The sequence below is a fragment of the Syngnathus scovelli genome, chromosome 11 (assembly GCF_024217435.2).
Source record: "Syngnathus scovelli strain Florida chromosome 11, RoL_Ssco_1.2, whole genome shotgun sequence".
NCBI classification, from domain to species: domain Eukaryota; kingdom Metazoa; phylum Chordata; class Actinopteri; order Syngnathiformes; family Syngnathidae; genus Syngnathus; species Syngnathus scovelli.
In genome coordinates, this window is record NC_090857.1 from 12,753,419 (window position 1) to 12,771,978 (window position 18,560).

Below are 18,560 nucleotides of genomic sequence, written 5' to 3' on the forward strand. Positions count from 1 at the left end.
CTGCCCCTAGTGGAGGAGTTCAAGTATCTTGGGGTCTTGTTCACGAGTGAGGGCAGGTTGGAGCGCGAGATCGACAGGCGGATCGGCGCAACGTCGGCAGTAATGCGGACTCTGTACTGGTCTGTCGTGGTGAAGAGAGAGCTGAGCCAAAAGGCAAACCTCTCGATTTACCGGTCGATCTATGCTCCTACCCACACCTATGGTAACGATCTATTGGTCGTGACCGAAAGAACGAGATCCAGGATACAAGCGGCCGAAATGAGTTTCCTCCGCAGGGTGTCCGGGCTCTCCCTTAGAGATAAGGTGAGAAGCTCGGTCATCCGAGAGAGACTCGCAGTAGAGCCGCTGCTCCTCCACGTTGAAAGGAGCCAGATGAGGTGGCTTGGGCATCTCATCAGGATGCCTCTTGGACGCCTCCCTGGGGAGGTGTTCCGGGCATGTCCCGCCGGTAGGAGACCCCGGGGACGACCCAGGACGCGCTGGAGACTATGTCGCTCAGCTGGCCTGGGAACGCCTTGGGATCCCCCGGGATGAGCTGGATGAAGTGGCTGGGGAGAGGGAAGTCTGAGAGTCCCTCCTAAAGCTGCTGCCCCCGCGACCCGACCCTGGATAAACGGAAGAAGATGGATGGATGGATGGATTATCAAACCATCTGTGTCATTCCAAATCATTAAATCCATCGATTGTCCTTTGTCAACAATGCCACATGCGTGCTGCGCCGCTGACCGCAGTTGCACTTAAAATTATTCCACAGGTCTATATAACGATATATATAAAGTATATATCAAATAACTATTATATCAGCAATATTATCAAACAATCTGTGTCACTCCAAATCATTAAATCCATCGATCATCCTTTATGTCAACAATGCCAAATGCGCGCCGCTGACGGCGGTTGCACTTCAAATCATTCCACTGGCCCATATAACGATATATAAATTATATATCAAATAACTATCATATAAGCAATATTATTATCAAACCATCTGTGTCACTCCAAATCATTAAATCCATCGATCGTCCTTTATGTCAACAATGCTGCATGCGCGCCGCTGACGGCGGTTGCACTTCAAATTATTCCACAGGCCCATATATCGATATATAAATTATATATCAAATAACTATTAAGTAAGCAATAATATTATCAAACCATCTGTGTCACTCCAAATCATTAAACCCATCGATCGTCCTTTATGTCAACAATGCCGGGTGCGCGCCGCTGACGGCGGTTACACTTCAAAATATTCCACAGGCCCATAGAATTATAAACAACAATTTTATCAAACAATCTTTGACACTCCAAGTCATTAAATCCCGTGATCAAATCCTTTGTCCTTTATGTAAAACACCGTAGGACGAGCGACAGCAAGTCGGGGCTACGATTGGGTGTTGTGCGCTTTGGTGACAACGTTGAGGTTTTGGCATGTCTGTGATGCGCTTTGGGGCGGGGGTGCAGGTGCAGCAGCTGTCCAAGCTGGAGCTGGAGGACTTGCTGAAGAAAGGCGCCTACGGTGCTCTGATGGACGAAGAGGACGAAGGCTCCAAGTTCTGCGAGGAGGACATCGACCAGATCCTGCAGAGACGTACGCAGACCATCACCATCCAGTCGGAAGGCAAAGGGTCCACCTTTGCCAAGGTGAGTCACAAAGAGTCATCGTTTTCTCTTATTGCTCGTTCTCTGTTTTGATTGCTACGTCTGTTTTGGCCGTTTATAATGAGTCAGAGTTCTTGCTCAGCTTTCGGGTCCAATCGGTCTGTCAAATCCAGTTTGTGACATGTCAACTTTTTCTTTTGTTGATGTTGTCCCGTCCCCCCCCCCCCCTCCTCCAGGCCAGCTTTGTCTCCTCGGGTAACCGCACAGACATCTCTCTTGACGACCCCAACTTCTGGCAGAAGTGGGCCAAGATCGCCGAAGTGGAGATCGACTCCAAGTCGGAGAAGGTACAAAAAAGATGAGCTGACGATGCAATTCGCATCTTTGCTGAACCGCCTCCATTCCGCCCTGGCCCGCGCAATGCTCAGGAGTCGCTGGTGATTGACACGCCCCGCGTCAGGAAGCAGACGCGCCACTACAATTCCTTCGAGGACGACGAGCTAATGGAGTTCTCGGAGCTGGACAGCGACTCTGAGGAGAAGCCGTGCCGCACCCGCCGCCTGGGGGAGCGCAGCCGCCGCTACCTGCGTGCCGAGTGCTTCCGCGTGGAGAAGAACCTGCTCATCTTTGGGTACAATCAAGTTGGCGTCATCTGTTAGGGCAGCAACCACTTGGATTATTTTAAGAGGCGATTCATCTGTCCATAACTTTGTTATTGGATCAGATTTCATTTAAAAAAACAAAACAAAACTGACAGTGCAGAAAATCAATGGCCAATCATAAATTAGGATTCAGTTCCTGATTGGTATGTTACATGTCAGAAAGTTGCTAAAAATGTTAAGCTTTCTTTTCCAAAGTAGAAGCAGATATTTGCAAGCGTCTTATTTTGCTAAACGCAATGATAATCAGTCCATTTTCATGGAGGACTACAAAAATGTGACAGTCGGTACTGTTTACGGGCTGAAGGTCCGAGGAGTTGATCAAATAGAAATCAGGAATTATGCCTTACAGGCATGTCATATGCATGGAAGATTACTGAGTTTTTGGATCTTGGTGGTGTGTGTAGGTGGGGCCGCTGGAAGGACATCCTCCACCACGGTCGCTTCAAGTGGCACCTGACCGAGAGAGACATGGAGGCCATCTGCAGGTCACCCGCTGCCGACATGTTACATGGATGATTGATTTGGAACAGATCAATGTATGATAGATGGATGATGAATTAGTGAATCATTAAACAGACATATTGTTGATCCAAGAAAGAACGGATGATGAGTGAATAGTCGCTTGCATGTTACAAGGATGAAAAAATAAAACGGTGACTCAATGATGATGGTCGCTGAGGAGTGCTTTATGAATGAATGGATGGACAGACAGACAGATGGATAGATAAGATCACTAGATGTGGGTGTGCATGTCTAAGTGGTCGGATGAATGGATGGTTCCTGGATGGATGTTGAGATGGTGGTCGACCAATGGATTGGGAATTGATACAGTATGTATGCCGATAGATAGAATTGTTGATCTAAATCAGGGGTGTCAAACTCATTTTTTTCGTGGGCCGCATTGTAGTCATAGCTTCTATCGGAGGGCCATTATGACTGTCAACCCAAATAAATGTATGAGCACATCATATTATATACAGTAAAAGCTACAAAACAAACTGACAAACAACTCGTTTTCAAATCAGACGAGTAAAAGCTGGTCAAATATTAAAAAAAAAAAGATATTAAAAGTGAAGACAATTTGCAATTCTAGTAATGACACACGCATTTGATGCACAAGTTGTCTTCGCGGGCGACATAAAATGATGTGGCGGGCCGTATCTGGCCCCCGGGGCCTTGAGTTTGAGAGCTGTGATCTAAATGAAACGCTTGTACGTTCCGGCATATATTGTTGTATTTTCTTCCTTCAGGGCTCTGCTGGTTTACAGTCTGAAGCACTACAAAGGTGACGACAAGATCAAGAGCTTCATCTGGGATCTGATCTCCCCCAGCAAGGAGGGCCAGGACCAGGACCAAGAGCTGCTCAACCACTCCGGTCGGTACCGCAGACTTTTAGGAGCCCAGCTGTCTCCATCAACGAGGGTTGACTTCCGCGTGCGTGCGTGTGTACGCCTCAGGTCTGTCGGCTCCGGTTCCTCGTGGACGCAAGGGCAACAGACCCAAGAGTCCGCTGACTGTTCCCGAGCTGAAGAATGCCGACTGGCTGGCCCACTGCAACCCCGAAGTGGTTCTGCAGGACGACAGCTACAAGAAACATCTCAAACAGCATTGCAACAAGTCAGAGCAGTCCTACCTTTTACTTCATTCACCCCCAAAAAAGATTTGCGTTGCGACTTTGACAAAGCCACATCAAATTTGGTGGACATGTGCATCATGAGTAGACCCACCAAAAAGTCTAGCGAAACCATATGCCCGAAAAGATACCGGTAGTGAGCGCATTTTGTCAAGCAGCCGACACACTCGCCTCATTTTGGCCATTTTCAGTGACACTTAGGGAAGTAGTCTTGTCACTGTTAAAATTCAGCCCCCGAAATCAGAGAGAAATGTCTATTGAAAGAAGACCCACCAAGTCCCACGAGAAGTCTGCCCTTTTTGTGTGAAACAGTCTGTTTTGCCATTTTCAGGGAGCCTTCACAAATGAACATTGTCGACGAGAACTTTTTGGCAAGAAAATACACAGGAAGCTTGAGTTCGAGGTGCCGTTTGATCAGGCTGGCCATTGCCAAGGCTCTTTCAATGGCAAACTCGCTCTACCAACATGTATTCTGACATTGAAGCCATTTCAACCTCGTATTATGCACTTTTCGTCCAAGACAAGTCGATCCACTGAAAAGGAAGTGTGCCGTTTTGGCTTAAAGCCGCTGCATAATTGTGGCGTTTGCCGCATTGGACTCTTCTCGCCTTGAATTATGTTTGCGTGTTTGTGTGCAGGGTTCTACTGAGGGTGAGGATGTTGTACTACCTGAAGGTAGAGGTTCTGGGTGAAGCAGCCAATCAGGCTCTGGAGGGCACACCCGCCAGGTACAAGGCACCACACGTACTAACTCATAAATGTAGGACAATGCCAATGCAAGCCATGATGTTTAGTCATTGTTTCAGTTCATGTCAGTTCATGTCAGTGGTAGTCACTCATGTTTCTGAATGCAGGCACACACACACACACACACACACACACACACACACGCACACACACACACACGCACACACACACACATACACACACGCACACACTGAACTGAACTGAACTGAAACAGAGCGCCGCACGAGTGAAATTCATATTCATTTGATGACTCCAGTAAGCTGGACGTGTCGCTGCCTGACATCGACTACATCGAGATTCCGGCGTCGTGGTGGGATGCTGATGCGGACAAGTCTTTGCTTGTAGGCGTCCATAAACACGGTGAGTTACCTGACACAATGTTTGACGCGTGAAGAAGAGGTACAGTGTTTGAAACATGCGCCCGAACAGGCTACGAGCGCTACAACGCCATGCGGGCTGACACCGACTTGTGCTTCCTGGAGAGGGTCGGCATGCCCGACGTCACCACGCTTTCCACTGAGCAGGGAGGAGGAGAGCCAGCTGCCAACGCCGCCGACAGGTAGCGCTATGAAAGGGGGCAACAAAAAGAAAGTAATGACAGCAAAAACACTTGAACAACGGCACTAAAAACAATAACAAAAACAAAGATAGCCAGAACAAAGCAAACAGAGTAACCTTAGCAATAACAACCTTAGCAAGAACAAGCGGATTAGAGACAAGTAATATAAGGGTGGGTGCGTGTTTGTTTTTATTGTTTTGAGCAGCATTGTAAAAGTGGACGTCAGCGAGAACGTAAACAGTCAAAGTGAAGGAGGAGACGACAACGACAAGGTACGTAGGGCGTGCGTCTTCCTCGTCAGCTCTGTGACGTTTGCTCCTTTGCACACCTTGTTCAGGGAGAGGAGAGCCGCTTGAGCACCGCCTCCGCCGACAAGCCGGACGGTGGCGCTGCTGCCCCAGGTCAGTACCCCCTTTCGCGCGAGCCTCACTATCAAGTGGAGACTTTCACACAACTCATCTGTGGTTGCCTTTTTACACGGAATTTGGATGGATGGATGGAATCTCCCGTCGATCCGACGGATGAGTAGACTAGCAGTTATTTCTGCAAGTCTTACCAGCACAAAGATTGTTTTAGGTGTCAAGCGGCCATGCCGTGCCCTTGCCACCCTCTCGCCTTCAGAGGGTCGTTTGCCCAGCAGGTCCAGGTACTGCCACATGCAGGGCGGCCCAAGAAGGTGCAGCTTTTACAGCATCCCCAATCCAACCCTTAAATGCTGAGTGTCAAGCAGGGAGACATCAGGTTCCATTTTTTTATAGTCTTTGGTATGACTTGGCCGGTGATCGAACGCAAGACTTCCCAGTCTCAGAGCGGACATTCATACCACAAGGCAGAGATGGGGACTCGAGTCACTGTGACTTGGACTGAAGTCGACTCGAGTCGCTGTTTTGATAACTTGTGACTTGACTTGACAAAAAATGAAAAAACTTGATACTCGACTTGGACTTGAAAATTAAAGACTCGGGACTTGACTTGACTTGAGACACGATGACTTGAATGACTTCAGTGTTATTTAGTTCATGTTTTCAGTTTGAATATAAAATTAATAATACATTTAAAATAATAATATCGATAACACGGTAGGAGTGCAGGCTGAGAATGGCGTTGTCATAATTGGATCACTACCCTGTCAATCAATCAGTCGTGCCCTCTCTACCTACCGAACGTGTTTATTGGAGAATCACGCCCCTTTATGTATATCAGACACGCGCAAACATGTCAGCGGGAGCGGTACCGCGAGTCATAACCTTCGGCAATCGCAATTACTTTTATGACAGCAAAAGACGGACAGCACAGTGCGAGATATGCAGCAAAAACATTTCGGACAGCCAGACGACAACTTCAAACTTTGTCCGTCATTTGAAGAGCCATTCTGCCAAGTAAAATTTGCATCTCAAATGTGTCAGACACTGTTGGCAGACGTTCATTTGTTTAGATTAAGCTGTCAATAAATCATTGTATGAGGTAATTTCTTTTTTGTTTGATTCCATGGTGTATTTTACTGAATATCAGTAATTACAGTGCAAATCCAAATTATTGTCATATTTTTTAAACAGGTTAGACACATTGGACAATGATGGTTACTTAAAGTTACTGATATCTTGTCTTTTCATTACTAAGATTAGATTCTGCGGGTAAAATTGCAATAATAAGGTGACTTGACTTGGACTTGACGTCACCTATTTAAGGACTTGACTTGGACTTGACTTGACCTATTTAAGGACTTGACTTGACTTGCCCAAGAAAAATATGACTTGGGACTTACTTGAGACTTGCACATGTGTGACTTGGTCCCATCTCTGCCACAAGGCCACTGAGCACTTTACTGCTTTACCGCTACACGCAATTTACCGTGTTTGAAAAGGCACAAGCAAAAAAAAAAAAAAAAAAAAAAATGCACATCAGCAGCAAATGAGGCAGGCTCTCTTTTTGAAAGGCAGACAAACATGAACAGTTCAGTACATCCCTGTGTAAAAGGCACAAGACTTAAGAAAAAAAGTCAGGACGTCTGTATGAAAGGCACTTGCAGGCTCTATCTGAAAGTTGAAGGCAGATTTAAAAAAACAACACTATTTTGCTCATTCCTTGTGTAAGGCACAAGAAGATTAAAAAAAAAAGGTTTTGCAAGATAACTGTCCTTTAAAACTGAGGTTCCCAACCACCAGGCCGCGGACCGGTACCGGTCCATGGGTCATTAGGTACTGGGCCGCACAGAAAAAAAATAAAATTATCGACAATCAAATAATTTAGGTCAAGACGCTCGTCCCGGTCACGTAACATGTTTCCCCAGTCGAGCCCACAAAGCTACGGAGCAGATACTTAATGGTGAGTTTTATTTTTATGCGGTTTTTATTATAAATGTTTCATATATTTATATAACGGCCGGTCCGTGAAAATATTGTCTGACATGTAACCGATCCGTGGCGCAAAAAAGGTTGGGAACCGCTGCTTTAAAAGACACGGGCAGGTCAAAAATGCAGTTCTCTTCGTGCCGAGCAGACAGGCAAATAAAAGCAATTTTGCAATATTTCCGTGGAACAAAACCCCCACCAGAAAAAATGGTTTGTGTGATAAGTGCAGGCAGAAAAAAAAGACCACTTTTGCAGATGGTGAAGCGTGAAAGTCAGAGCAGCGTATCGATAATGTTTGCCTTTGACACTCGCCAGACTCGCATGCAGCGGCTGCTGACTTGTGCGCCCAGGACGCCACGCTGGTGACGACCATGTTCGATGGGGTGGTGGGAAGCGGCACGGGAGTGGCGGCCCTCCATGTGGTCCATGCGCGCCCCCTTTGGCCCACCGGCCCGGCGCTGACAGCCCGCCTGCGCCGCCTCATCACAGCCTACCAGCGCTTCACGCTGCGCCGCGAGCCCCCGCTGCGCCCCGACTTCCTACTCCACGATGGCCTGGCGGCCCTTGGGGTGGGGGCCGGCAGCGCGGGAGGCGCCCCTCTCGGGCACCACGCGGGGGGAGCACTGGCTTGGCAGCTTGGCGAGGAGTTGAGGCGATGCTCCGCCTCCCACGCTGAATCAGACGCTGTTTTTATGGAGTGGCAGAGAAGGTGAGAGGATGATTGACACGTGACTTTGTCAATACTTTTTGCAGCTCTAAGTGTGAAATGGACAGGTAGATAAACATCAGCTTAGCAGCAGAACTCTGTGTGAAAGACACGGACAGATGAAAATGTAATTTTCTTTTTTCAGTTTGATTGTGCAGAAGCAGACAAAATCCACAATTGTGCGAATGTTTGTGAAATGCGCGAATTCCACTCTAAATTTTTTGTGTGAAAGGCACAGGGAAAATAAGATGGGCAATTTGCAAACAGGTATGTCTTTGAATGGCTCAGGGCGATCAAACAAATTTAACAATCTGCATGTTAACATGTCAGGCAAGTCAAAATCAATAATTTGTGTGTAAAGCCAGGACAGTTTGTTTTCCTTTCTGGTCGGTGTGTCTGAAAGGTCAGTTGTGTATGGTGTTTGTCAGATGGAGCCGGCGCGAGCAGATGGACTTTTACCGCACGGTGTCGTCCTTTGGCGTGGCCTTCGATCCCGAGAGGAAAACCTTCGACTGGTCGCAGTTTCGCGTGCTGGCGCGACTGGAAAGGAAGACGGACGACAGCTTGGAAAGATACTTCAATTCCTTCGTCAGCATGTGTCGCACCTCCTGCAAGCTCCCGCCCAGGAAGGAGGAAGGTGACCTGTTTCAGGGCAGCACAGTTGCGCTTGACTAGAAGCTTTAAGACATAGGCACACAGCCACGCTTCCTTTTAAAGAACATTGCCGGCCGGTGCTCTACCCAAAGTCATTGGCATGCTAATGGGCAGTTAACATTGGAATCCGGGAGTGATGTTCCCTCAATTATGTTGCAGGAACACATACACACACACAGGCAATCAGGAAAGAAAACACTAATAGAAAAACACCTGAATCAAGTGCTCAACATGCAGCATTGAATGGGCGGCCTGAGTTGAGTCTCGGATGGTAATTCAGAGTAGTTGACTTTTGGTAGTTGAGCATTTAGTTAACTAAAAACATTTTTTATATTTATTTATATATTTTTTATACAGTTTTTTATATTTCTCATAATTTCAAGATCAATAAGATGAGCGTGGTTATTTGTATTTGTTTGCGTATTTGCCCAGCCTTCGTCTCTGGCGGTCCTCTTCTCTGTCTGAAGCTGTATTCTCCCCATCCTCTCTGCCACACAGGTTTGACGGACGCTGCCATTCCAGTGGAGCCTCTGACAGAAGAGCGAGCTGCTCGGACCTTATACCGCATCGAGCTTCTCCGCAAGATCCGCGAGCAGGTGACTAAATCGCTAACGCAGCAAACGGGTAAGATGCCGAGCGAGTCATCCACAGCCGGGATCCCGGTCGCCCTCAGGTTCTGCGTCACCCGCTGCTGTCGGCGCGCCTGCAGCTGTGCCGCCCCTCGCTCTACCTCCCTGTGTGGTGGGAGTCGGGCAAGCACGACCGCGATCTCCTGGTTGGGGCGGCGCGACACGGCCTGAGTCGCACCGACTTCTACATCCTCAACGACCCGCAGCTCAGCTTCCTGGAGGCCCACCGCAACTACGTGAGGGGACACCACGCCTCGCATCTTCACAGGGTACGTGAAGAAAAGTACCCGGGCTCTAATTGTGGATTGATTGATTTGATTGCGGATGTTAGCAAAGCGCTATACTGGAGAAATCAAGAGGAGTGGCCATTTATTGTCACCTAAGCCATGACGTATATTGCCAGCCCCATTAAACAGAATTTGACATCAAGAGTGGCACATTGCTCCTTGTTGATTTGGCTTTGTTTCATCATTGAACAATGGCAAGTAAACAACAATGACCATGTCACAAACAGTAACTGCAACCAAAATGTTTTCACTTCAAACGCAATCCGTACGTTTCTCAGATTCCGAGAAACATTTCTTGATGGCGTATGTATGAATCTCAAGGCACCATCGTATAATTTTTTTGTGACTAAACCGTTCTCCCCAGCTGCCGCCCCCTCACTGTTGCCTGTACGACGCGGTCCAGCCTCCAGACTATCCCCAGCAGGCCGCCCAGCAGGTCACCATTCCCTCTGCTCCCTCGTCGTCCTCCTCTTCTCACCTCCGCGCTCCGCCTCCACCTACTTTGGATGAGGCGACCGCTACAGGCCTGGGAATGGTTTCCACCTCTCGGGGGGACTTCCTGGACTGCCCTCCACTGGACGAGAGCCTGGCCGACCTGGACCCCATGTCTGCGGAAGCCTTGCACGGCGCCAAGGCCTCTAAGGACGCCCTGAACGGCTTCCCCTTCAACTCAGCGGCGGGCGGTCAGAGAATGCTTAACCCGTATGGACGACTAGGCGGGGCTGATCTCTGCTCCGAGTTGAGGAGCGACGTGCTGGTGGGTGAGCAGGGATCGTCCGAAGAGACCGGGCTGCTGGCGCCGTCCGTGGAGTTGGATCGGCTGCAGGTATTTCAGCACGCTTCCCTCACTGCACACCAACCAACAAATGGAAACATGCTACCCTCCCCCAAAAAGAAAAGAAGCAGAAAAAGAAACAAAGCGGGCGCAACAGTAACATGCAACAGTTTTAGGCAGCGGCGCACAGCTCCAGAGCTGCATGCAGCTCCTTCATCCTCCTAATGGCGGTGAGCGCGCTGGCGAGGTCCAGTTGTGCTGGCCCTGTCAGAAGTGGTAGAAGCCGGTCCCGTATATTCTTAATACATAAATGTAAGATAAGAAGAAGCCAAATGAACAGGATGCTTGCATCGCTTTCTTTCTTTCTGTCCGTCTGCCGGTACTGAGCAAGCATTGCGTGCAGGCGCCCTGGGACGGGACCGACCACTCCAGCCCAGCTCACCACATGTTCAACGAGTCGGACCCCATCTTGGGTCCCACGGGCTTCCTGGAGGAGGACGAGGAGTCTGGGCGGGGCGACGGCACAGCCGATGGGACTCTGGAAGAGTGTCTGGGCCTCCCTCCCCCGTCTTCGCCCTCTCACCCCTCGGCCGCAGACTCCGTAGAGTCGTCCAGTTTCCTGCTTTTCAAGGTTTGTGCTGCTTGGCAGGACTTAGACTCGTAGCATTGTCCATCCTGCTTATTGCACACAGATGACGTTCTCGCCTTCCGTTTGCGTCCAATTAAGAATAAAGTATTTGAAAGGGAAAGGATGAATAATCCAGGGATTCATATCAGACAGTTTTTAATACAGTTTGAAAAGATCCCCGGTTCGCCTGTTGAACTCGTCATGACGGCAATCCCTAAAGAGCATTTGTTCTCAACTGCTACGGACCTTTGTATTGGTCAGCTGGAATCCTGCCATTAATTGTCGTCGCCATCCATATTCTATGCTTTTCAATGGGCACGCTCTGCCAAATTCAGCTTTGTCAATGAACAGGACTGTAAACTGCAAGGAATCTCTGCTCATCCGTTACGAGGGAGCAAATGGCAACAGGTAGGAAGTCGCACAAGTTTAGGGACCTGACACTTTAACAGAGAACCTGTAGGAATGCTACGAACAGAGTGCAGGTTACCAAAAGTGTGTGTCGCCATGATGCGAAAAGGTAACGCAGTTCGTGTCAGTCAGCATCACTCAAAGCGCATGCTTCTTTGTTGAATATCTGGACAGAAAGTAATATTTTGCCATCAAAGTCCTTTTTCGCTCTGTAGAAGCTTACAGGAAATAAGCGGCTGATAAACTTTTGTAGTATTAACATAAACATATTGGAACAAACAAATACGGGTAGGAAAGCATGGGTGGTGTCAACTTTGAAACCCAGCGAGAGTATTCAAATAGTCATGAGTCAGCAGCACTAGTTCAATGCTTATATTGTCATTACCTGACCAGTCAGGCTGCAGCCAATATGGGCCGGTCTGCTTTGAAAGCAGCCGAATAGGTTCAATCAAGCATTGTCCGCTTTTGGACTACGATGCAATTCTCTGCTCATCCGTCTGCTTGTGATCAGGACATTGGCGTGAACGAAGAAGCAGGCGTGGAGCAAAACGACCTGGCGGCGAGCCCGCTGCCGCCCTACATCCCCCCGCACACCCCGCTCTCCTCCCCCGACATCGTGGGCCACCGGGAGGAGGATGTCGGGAGCCAGAACGCAGATGGAGGTGCAAGTGAAGGCCCAGGCAGAGGTGGCTTCCGCTTTGACGGCAAGTGCCAAGACGTGGGCACCGAAAAAGATGGCCTTCTGCTTGACCCGCACAAAGGTATCGGCACGAGTGGCTGCAAAAAAGCTCGGCTCGTGGCCTCTCCGTCAACGTACGAGGGTGAGAGAGCCCGCTGAGCTCATGACGTGTGCTCAAATTGAATGCCGGTTTCTTAACTCGGTATTACATTGGACGAGGGCGAGGCTTTCAAAGTGGGGTATCAAGACAGGCCAAGGTTTGAAAGTGGATGTTGAGTTGGAAATTCAGGGTCGGCTTTTAAGCAGAAGACTTTAGCCTTACACTCGGGTACTGCTACTCAACAGGCAGGTCAACCAACTCCCCGAGTAGAAGCACCTGGCTTTCAAATTAGGGTTGCAATATGAAATTTGGGTTCTGATTTGAAATGATAGGGAGTCAAATTTAAAATTAGGTTTAGGGATTAAAACCAGGGCCATGGCTTCAGGTTAGACTTTGGAGCCTCAGGACGGAGTCGCTCAGTGGTAGAGCTGCCGTCCCCCAAGCCAAAGGTCGGGGCTTCGTTCCCCGGCTATTGTTCCAAGGATCGCGCCAGCGAGGCGCTGAGCCCCCGGTTCCTCCTGAGGGGGCCTCATCCATCACAAAATTTTGACTTTAATAAGCCAGGATCAGTGTTGTAATTTTCTCGGGTTTCAAACTGGGGCTTAAAATTAAGGTCTTCTTGAGGTTTTCAATCAAGCATTCAAATGAGGTTTGATCGTGTCTGTGACTTGGCAGCAGTTCTTCCGAATCTGCGTCTGCCTTTGGACTTGGCACACATGGGTGCTGGCGAGCCTCCGTCGTCGGCGTTGAGGGATCCGGTGGACGGCATGGAGGTTCCCAACCAGCTCATATGTCCCATGGAGGAGGTGGACACCTTGATGTTTGCCGAGGAAGAAGAGGAGGAGGAGAACGACGATGAAGAGCACACCAGCGTGACCGACTTGATGACCGGGGCTCACGGAGCGCTTCTCCAAGAAGACGGATGCCTCAGCGGCCAGCCCATTGCCGAGCGGACGGCCGATGGCTTCTGTCTTCTGGACGACACTACGGCGGACCAGCGGGGTGAGCCGGCAGCGCCGCCTTCAGAGGAGAAATCGGAGCTCCGGATCAAGACCGAAGACCAGGACCTTGAGACGAGCACCGTCAAGTCGGAAGTCGGAGTCCGCCCTGTAGGCGAATCCGTAGAACAGGACGCCCTCCAGCCCACAGCTGGAGGGCGTCCACAGGAAACCGAGCCGGGTGCTCTGGACTCGAACGACAGTGGGCAGAACTTTGTGGAGGCCAAGAGAGAGCGGCCGGGCCGACTCAGGGGTCAGCCCAAGGACAATGACATGCCCTCTTCACCAGGTAAGGGCCGCTCCGCTACACCCACACTTGCACACTGGGGGCCACATTCACGACAGCTTTGCGTCGCTTTTGTGCGGCACAAAGCGGTAAAAATGGGGCAAAAACACACAAAGCGTGCGTGGTGAACCACGTCGCTGGGTAGTATGCGTCTCGACGCGCTGGTGGTATTTGCCCCGATTTAAACATCAGAGACATTTCCCACCTCTGTGCAAATGAGCCTCATTTTCATTCAGTCTCATTCAAATTCGAGCTCCAGTTTGGTTACCAGAGCAGCATGAGGGATCTGTGTCCAACATTCACGAGACATTACTTCGGCCATCACTCAATTGCACGAGGGCTTGTCGTCCAAAATGAGAAACCTCTTGTCCAACTGATAATTTTAAAGACGCTACTTGGGCTTGGAATCATAATCATAAAACCGTACGATGACCTTCATTAAAAGAACAATAAGAATTGCATTGAGAGAAATGCAGTCAAATGCAACCAAAAGGGGCCTGATAGACATGACACGTTGAGTCGGCACTTTGAAACGAGTGCCTTTTGAGTTGTGATTTGAATCGAGCCAAAGAGTCTCCTCCAAACTGGCATCGTTTGACCATGCCGCAATGCCCGCAATGGTAAATTGTGGGGTAGCCTTTGCCCTGGGCTGCCTTGAGCGCAAAATCCTTTGTGAATGGGACGTTAATGGCGAGAGCAAATGAAGGCACTGTGAACCAGTCTGGCCCTGGGTGTGCCAAATGCATTTTCCATGCTTTGCCTGATTCAGGTTATAATAATTCATTCATGTCGGACAGGCATTTGAAACACGTCTCGTTCCCAATGCCATAGCAAAAATCATTTGGAGCGTCGTCTCGCGAGTCACTGCGCCCGCTCCTTGCTGAGATGTCAATGTTGGTGTGTTACAGTGACGGCGGCCGAGGACTATTCCCGAAGTCCCGGCTTTACCGCTCCCTTCACTGTGTGCGAGTCCCCCGAAATCCACGACGCCCGGGAGCCCACCATTGCTCAGCTGCTCCAGGAGAAAGCGCTTTACTCCTATTCCGACTGGCCCAAGGTACTCCGACCGTTACATCACAGCATCGTTGCGTTCTGTTTTGTACCACAAACCTGGAGTACTCACAAGATAGTTTGGGTTGACTTCTTGTCTCATGCCGAGGCGTCCCTTGTTTGTTTGGTCTCGGCAGGACCGCGTGATCATCAACCGTTTGGACAGCATCTGCCACGCCATTCTGAAGGGCAAATGGCCTTCGGCCAGTGACCAGTACGACTCACCGGCCTCAGTCTGTGCCAACCACTTGGCCCGGCAGCAGCTGCAGCGCACTGCCTTCAACCCGGGCCCGGCCTTCCCTATCATACCGCCTCCTCTTGCCAGACTGCCCAAGGTGAGCTGAAGCCGTCCGGCTTTTCTGCTTGACGTCATGCTACGTGCCTGCGCGTGCATGTGTTCACGTATGCGCGTCGTTTTCTTTAACGCTTTCGTCGTACTTAACGAAGAAACTGCTCAAAGGTACATGACATGGATCTTTGGTACCAGTTTTGAGCCTTTAAACAACAACTGGAAATGTCCAAAACAGCCACTACAAAGTAAGCAAAATGCCAGGCGTTTCAGAAACGGCATTCATTTGTGGCTCGACATTAGTTGTGCTCAATCGGTCATAGGTCTGCTTCAATCAAAATGGCTGACTTCCTATTTTTATTCAGGCATGGTTTGTTGAGACTTTTTTGTAGAACACATCATAGAAGACATGTCTCCAAAATGTTCATGTTTCTCACTGAAATTGGCATCTGGGGTTGAGTTTATCAAAAATTGAAGGAGCCTTGTGAATGTGCAAAACAAACCTAAAATGGTTGGTGCAAAGAAAACTGGATGAATTCCTTTTGAGGCATGGGTTCTTGAAAGATTTTTGCAGGTTTAAACATGCTTTCAACTAATGTTTATTTTAAGAAGCGATTAATCTCTCATTTATTTTGTAACTTCATCAATGAATCAAATTAAAAGAAAAAGAATCCACCCTTTATTAAAAAAATTGACAGTGAAGAAAATGCAAAAAAAAAAAATTAGGGTATAGCCCGTTTTAGTCCGTTAGAAAAATGGCACGTGTCTATCATTGTTTATCACTATACAAACAGAAATTTCAATTGCAGAAGAAACACACAACCAATCGACTTTTATGGAGGGAGGGTGAGAATATTTATCTCCTTTATCAAATTGTGAGGCTTTGGATGACTCTAAATTAAAAAAGGTCCCTAAACTAATTCTAACGGATAATTGTTGCCGTTTTTCTCTGGGTCAAATTTGATGTCAGCAAGTGAAAATGGCCCCGTGGGCTGTGCTTAATCCAGTTGAGCCTAAATTGTCTGCTTCAAAGCAAAATTCACTGTTATTTGGGCCATTGCCATTTTTTGTTGAGGATTCCCTCATAATCGAAGCCTTCCCAAGTGGTTTTGGCATCAGAGGCGCAATTTTGATGTGTGTACTATATAATGATGCTGCTCATTTTTTGTTTTAACCAGCCCATCGTTCTTGTGTGTCTTGTCCACTCCGGCAGTACTCGGGGCGGGGCGGCGGCCGCGGGGCTTGGCGCCTCACCTCCCTCCCTTTCTTACAGGAGAGACTGGTGGCACCGGGCTTCCTCCCCGAACTCAAGCGTTCCGGAGGGCGGCACTCCTTCGACTATGAAGCAGCACCAACGGCTAAGACCCTAGCGGGGAAGGCAGCGGCGAGCAGGACGCCTGGGGTGGACGCACCGCCGACCAATCTCTTGATGAACGGTTGGCAGGAGGCGGCAATGGATCTCAGCAAGTCGCCAGGCTCACTGGCTTCTGGGTCAGGGGACGCCGCCCGCAAGGTGCCGCCGCCTATTACGGCGCCCCTGCCAGGCTCGGCGGCAATGGACATGGCGGGAATCCTGCAGGCTGGGCTTATCCACCCAGTGACAGGACAGATTGTCAACGGAACTCTGAGGGGCGACGACTGCCTGAGGAGGAGACGGGGACGCAGGAGAAACGTTGAGGCGCTCTACTCGGAATTCACTAAAGCTCAAGCCATGCGCCTCCCTGACACAGCACAGGTGACTCAGTCTACACTTTGGCATCCACCCCAAACCATAAACCATCCATCTGCGGCGGATAGAGGGCCATTTACCTACATACCACGTCCGTGGATGTATTGTACGCATGTCCAGGGTCACGCCGAGGCTCTGAGCCCGTCGGCGGCGGCGCCATCCACGTCAGCTCAGTCAGCCTCATCCTCAGAGTGTCCGGTGGCGGCACCGCCTATGACATCGTCCGCACCCACTTCGGCGTCCACGCCGCCCCGCCCCGAGGCGGCAGCCATGGAGCGGGAGGGGACCGCCGGCAAAGGGTTGATGGAGTGGCTGCGACACAAACCGGGATACAGCTTGGACCTTCCTTTGGTTCATGTATGTTATTTCACACTTTGCATTTTCTAGAAAATGCCTGTTGCGCATTCGGTACGTGGGGGTGGGGTGGGGGTATTTGCTGGAGGGCAACTTGAATTTTGGAAATACCTTTGCCATAAGTAGAAAGTTAGCCGAAAGCGAAGAGGGAGGACTCAAACAACTTAATCCAACATTTATTGCTTTAGTAATTGGTGCACTGGTTGATGACAACATAACGATTCAAACAACTGCCTCCAAAATGGTGCACCATTCGCTGCTATTCAGAAATGTTAATAGTACAATACATTTTTTGAATGTTGCAGATATTACAACTGTAAGGTCTGAAACAATGATAATAGTAAATAATAATAATCAAAGTTGATTTTTATAATAAGGATATGTTGAAGCCCACAAATCAGATTTAATTTGGGGAATAAGAAGAATGATTGAACAAATGTAGTTCAAAGCCTCTAAAAGGCTATTTAAGTGGCTTCAGCGATACTAAAACAAGGATGACAATACATCTCTGGCAAAAAAAAACGGCGCGGGTTGAGCAGAAATAATCATGGTAATGATTGCAACCAATAATAGCAAGCAGACATGGCAAAATCACTCCTGACTTGTGGTCTTTGCCCTCGGCAGGTTGGCACGGGGGTGTTGCACGGTTTGGTGGAGCGGCCCAAGCAGCGGCGCCACCGTTGCAAAGATCCTACCAAGCTAGACGTCAACTCCCTGACAGGGGAGGAGCGCGTGCCCGTAGTGCACCGCGCCACCGGACGCCGGGTACGTCCACGCCGCCTTTGTTGGTCAGCGCGCTGCCGGAGGGGTTAGAGCAGTGGTTCTTAACCTTGTTGGAGGTACCGAACCCCACCAGTTTCATACGCCCATTCACCGAACCCCTCTTTAGTGAAAAATATGTATAGTTTTTTTTCAAATTCAAGACACGGATGTTTTTTACTGGTGCACAAAATGAGCCGTGCATGAACATCACCTTGTTAAACGAACAAAACATTAGCGGCCGCATAAACTCGCAACAAATTACATACCTACAAATCAGTGTGACTTCTGCTGTTGCCTTTGTGAGACCAGTTCAGATATGCGTCATCGTGAATTTACATGATAAATCAGGTGTGTTCGGACCTCCGCAGTGGAGGCTCTGCTGAACCCCTGAGACAGACTCACCGAACCCCTAGGGTTCGATCAAATCAGGTTAAGAACCACTGGGTTAGAGGCAGGAGGGTCGGCCCTCTGAATGTGCCGCTCAATCCATTGTCCAACTTGTGTTCTCCCGCCTTGCAGCTGGGTGGCGCGATGGCTCCAGCCATCAAGGAGCTGTCCCGCTGGTTGGATGCCAACTCAGAGTATTTTGTGGCTCCAGACTGGGCGGACGTGGTCAAACATTCTGTGAGTGACAAACACTTTTGGGGTCTCACCCACGGGCACTGCCGCCAATCCCGT

At 49.2% G+C, this 18,560-nt stretch overlaps 1 protein-coding gene across 14 annotated transcripts in view; it reads left to right on the forward strand.

Annotated features, from left to right (window-relative positions):
- Positions 1–18,560, forward strand: part of chd6 (chromodomain helicase DNA binding protein 6) — an 81,451-nt gene that overhangs the window by 59,241 nt on the left and 3,650 nt on the right. For 10 of the 14 annotated variants that reach the window (XM_049734219.2, XM_049734222.2, XM_049734221.2 and 7 more), the window contains 25 exons: positions 1,459–1,638; positions 1,833–1,943; positions 2,025–2,227; positions 2,663–2,743; positions 3,509–3,633; positions 3,716–3,875; positions 4,530–4,619; positions 4,895–4,998; positions 5,068–5,197; positions 5,403–5,469; positions 5,535–5,598; positions 7,864–8,257; positions 8,683–8,891; positions 9,407–9,504; positions 9,582–9,806; positions 10,189–10,650; positions 11,003–11,230; positions 12,147–12,456; positions 13,090–13,701; positions 14,607–14,755; positions 14,886–15,083; positions 16,251–16,772; positions 16,887–17,123; positions 17,745–17,885; positions 18,402–18,506. In XM_049734219.2, coding sequence (XP_049590176.1) covers positions 1,459–1,638; positions 1,833–1,943; positions 2,025–2,227; positions 2,663–2,743; positions 3,509–3,633; positions 3,716–3,875; positions 4,530–4,619; positions 4,895–4,998; positions 5,068–5,197; positions 5,403–5,469; positions 5,535–5,598; positions 7,864–8,257; positions 8,683–8,891; positions 9,407–9,504; positions 9,582–9,806; positions 10,189–10,650; positions 11,003–11,230; positions 12,147–12,456; positions 13,090–13,701; positions 14,607–14,755; positions 14,886–15,083; positions 16,251–16,772; positions 16,887–17,123; positions 17,745–17,885; positions 18,402–18,506 — 5,205 coding nt within the window. The remainder of the gene's footprint in view (positions 1–1,458; positions 1,639–1,832; positions 1,944–2,024; positions 2,228–2,662; positions 2,744–3,508; positions 3,634–3,715; positions 3,876–4,529; positions 4,620–4,894; positions 4,999–5,067; positions 5,198–5,402; positions 5,470–5,534; positions 5,599–7,863; positions 8,258–8,682; positions 8,892–9,406; positions 9,505–9,581; positions 9,807–10,188; positions 10,651–11,002; positions 11,231–12,146; positions 12,457–13,089; positions 13,702–14,606; positions 14,756–14,885; positions 15,084–16,250; positions 16,773–16,886; positions 17,124–17,744; positions 17,886–18,401; positions 18,507–18,560) is intronic. The other 4 variants (XM_049734229.2, XM_049734226.2, XM_049734228.2 and 1 more) reach the window with 4 other exon arrangements.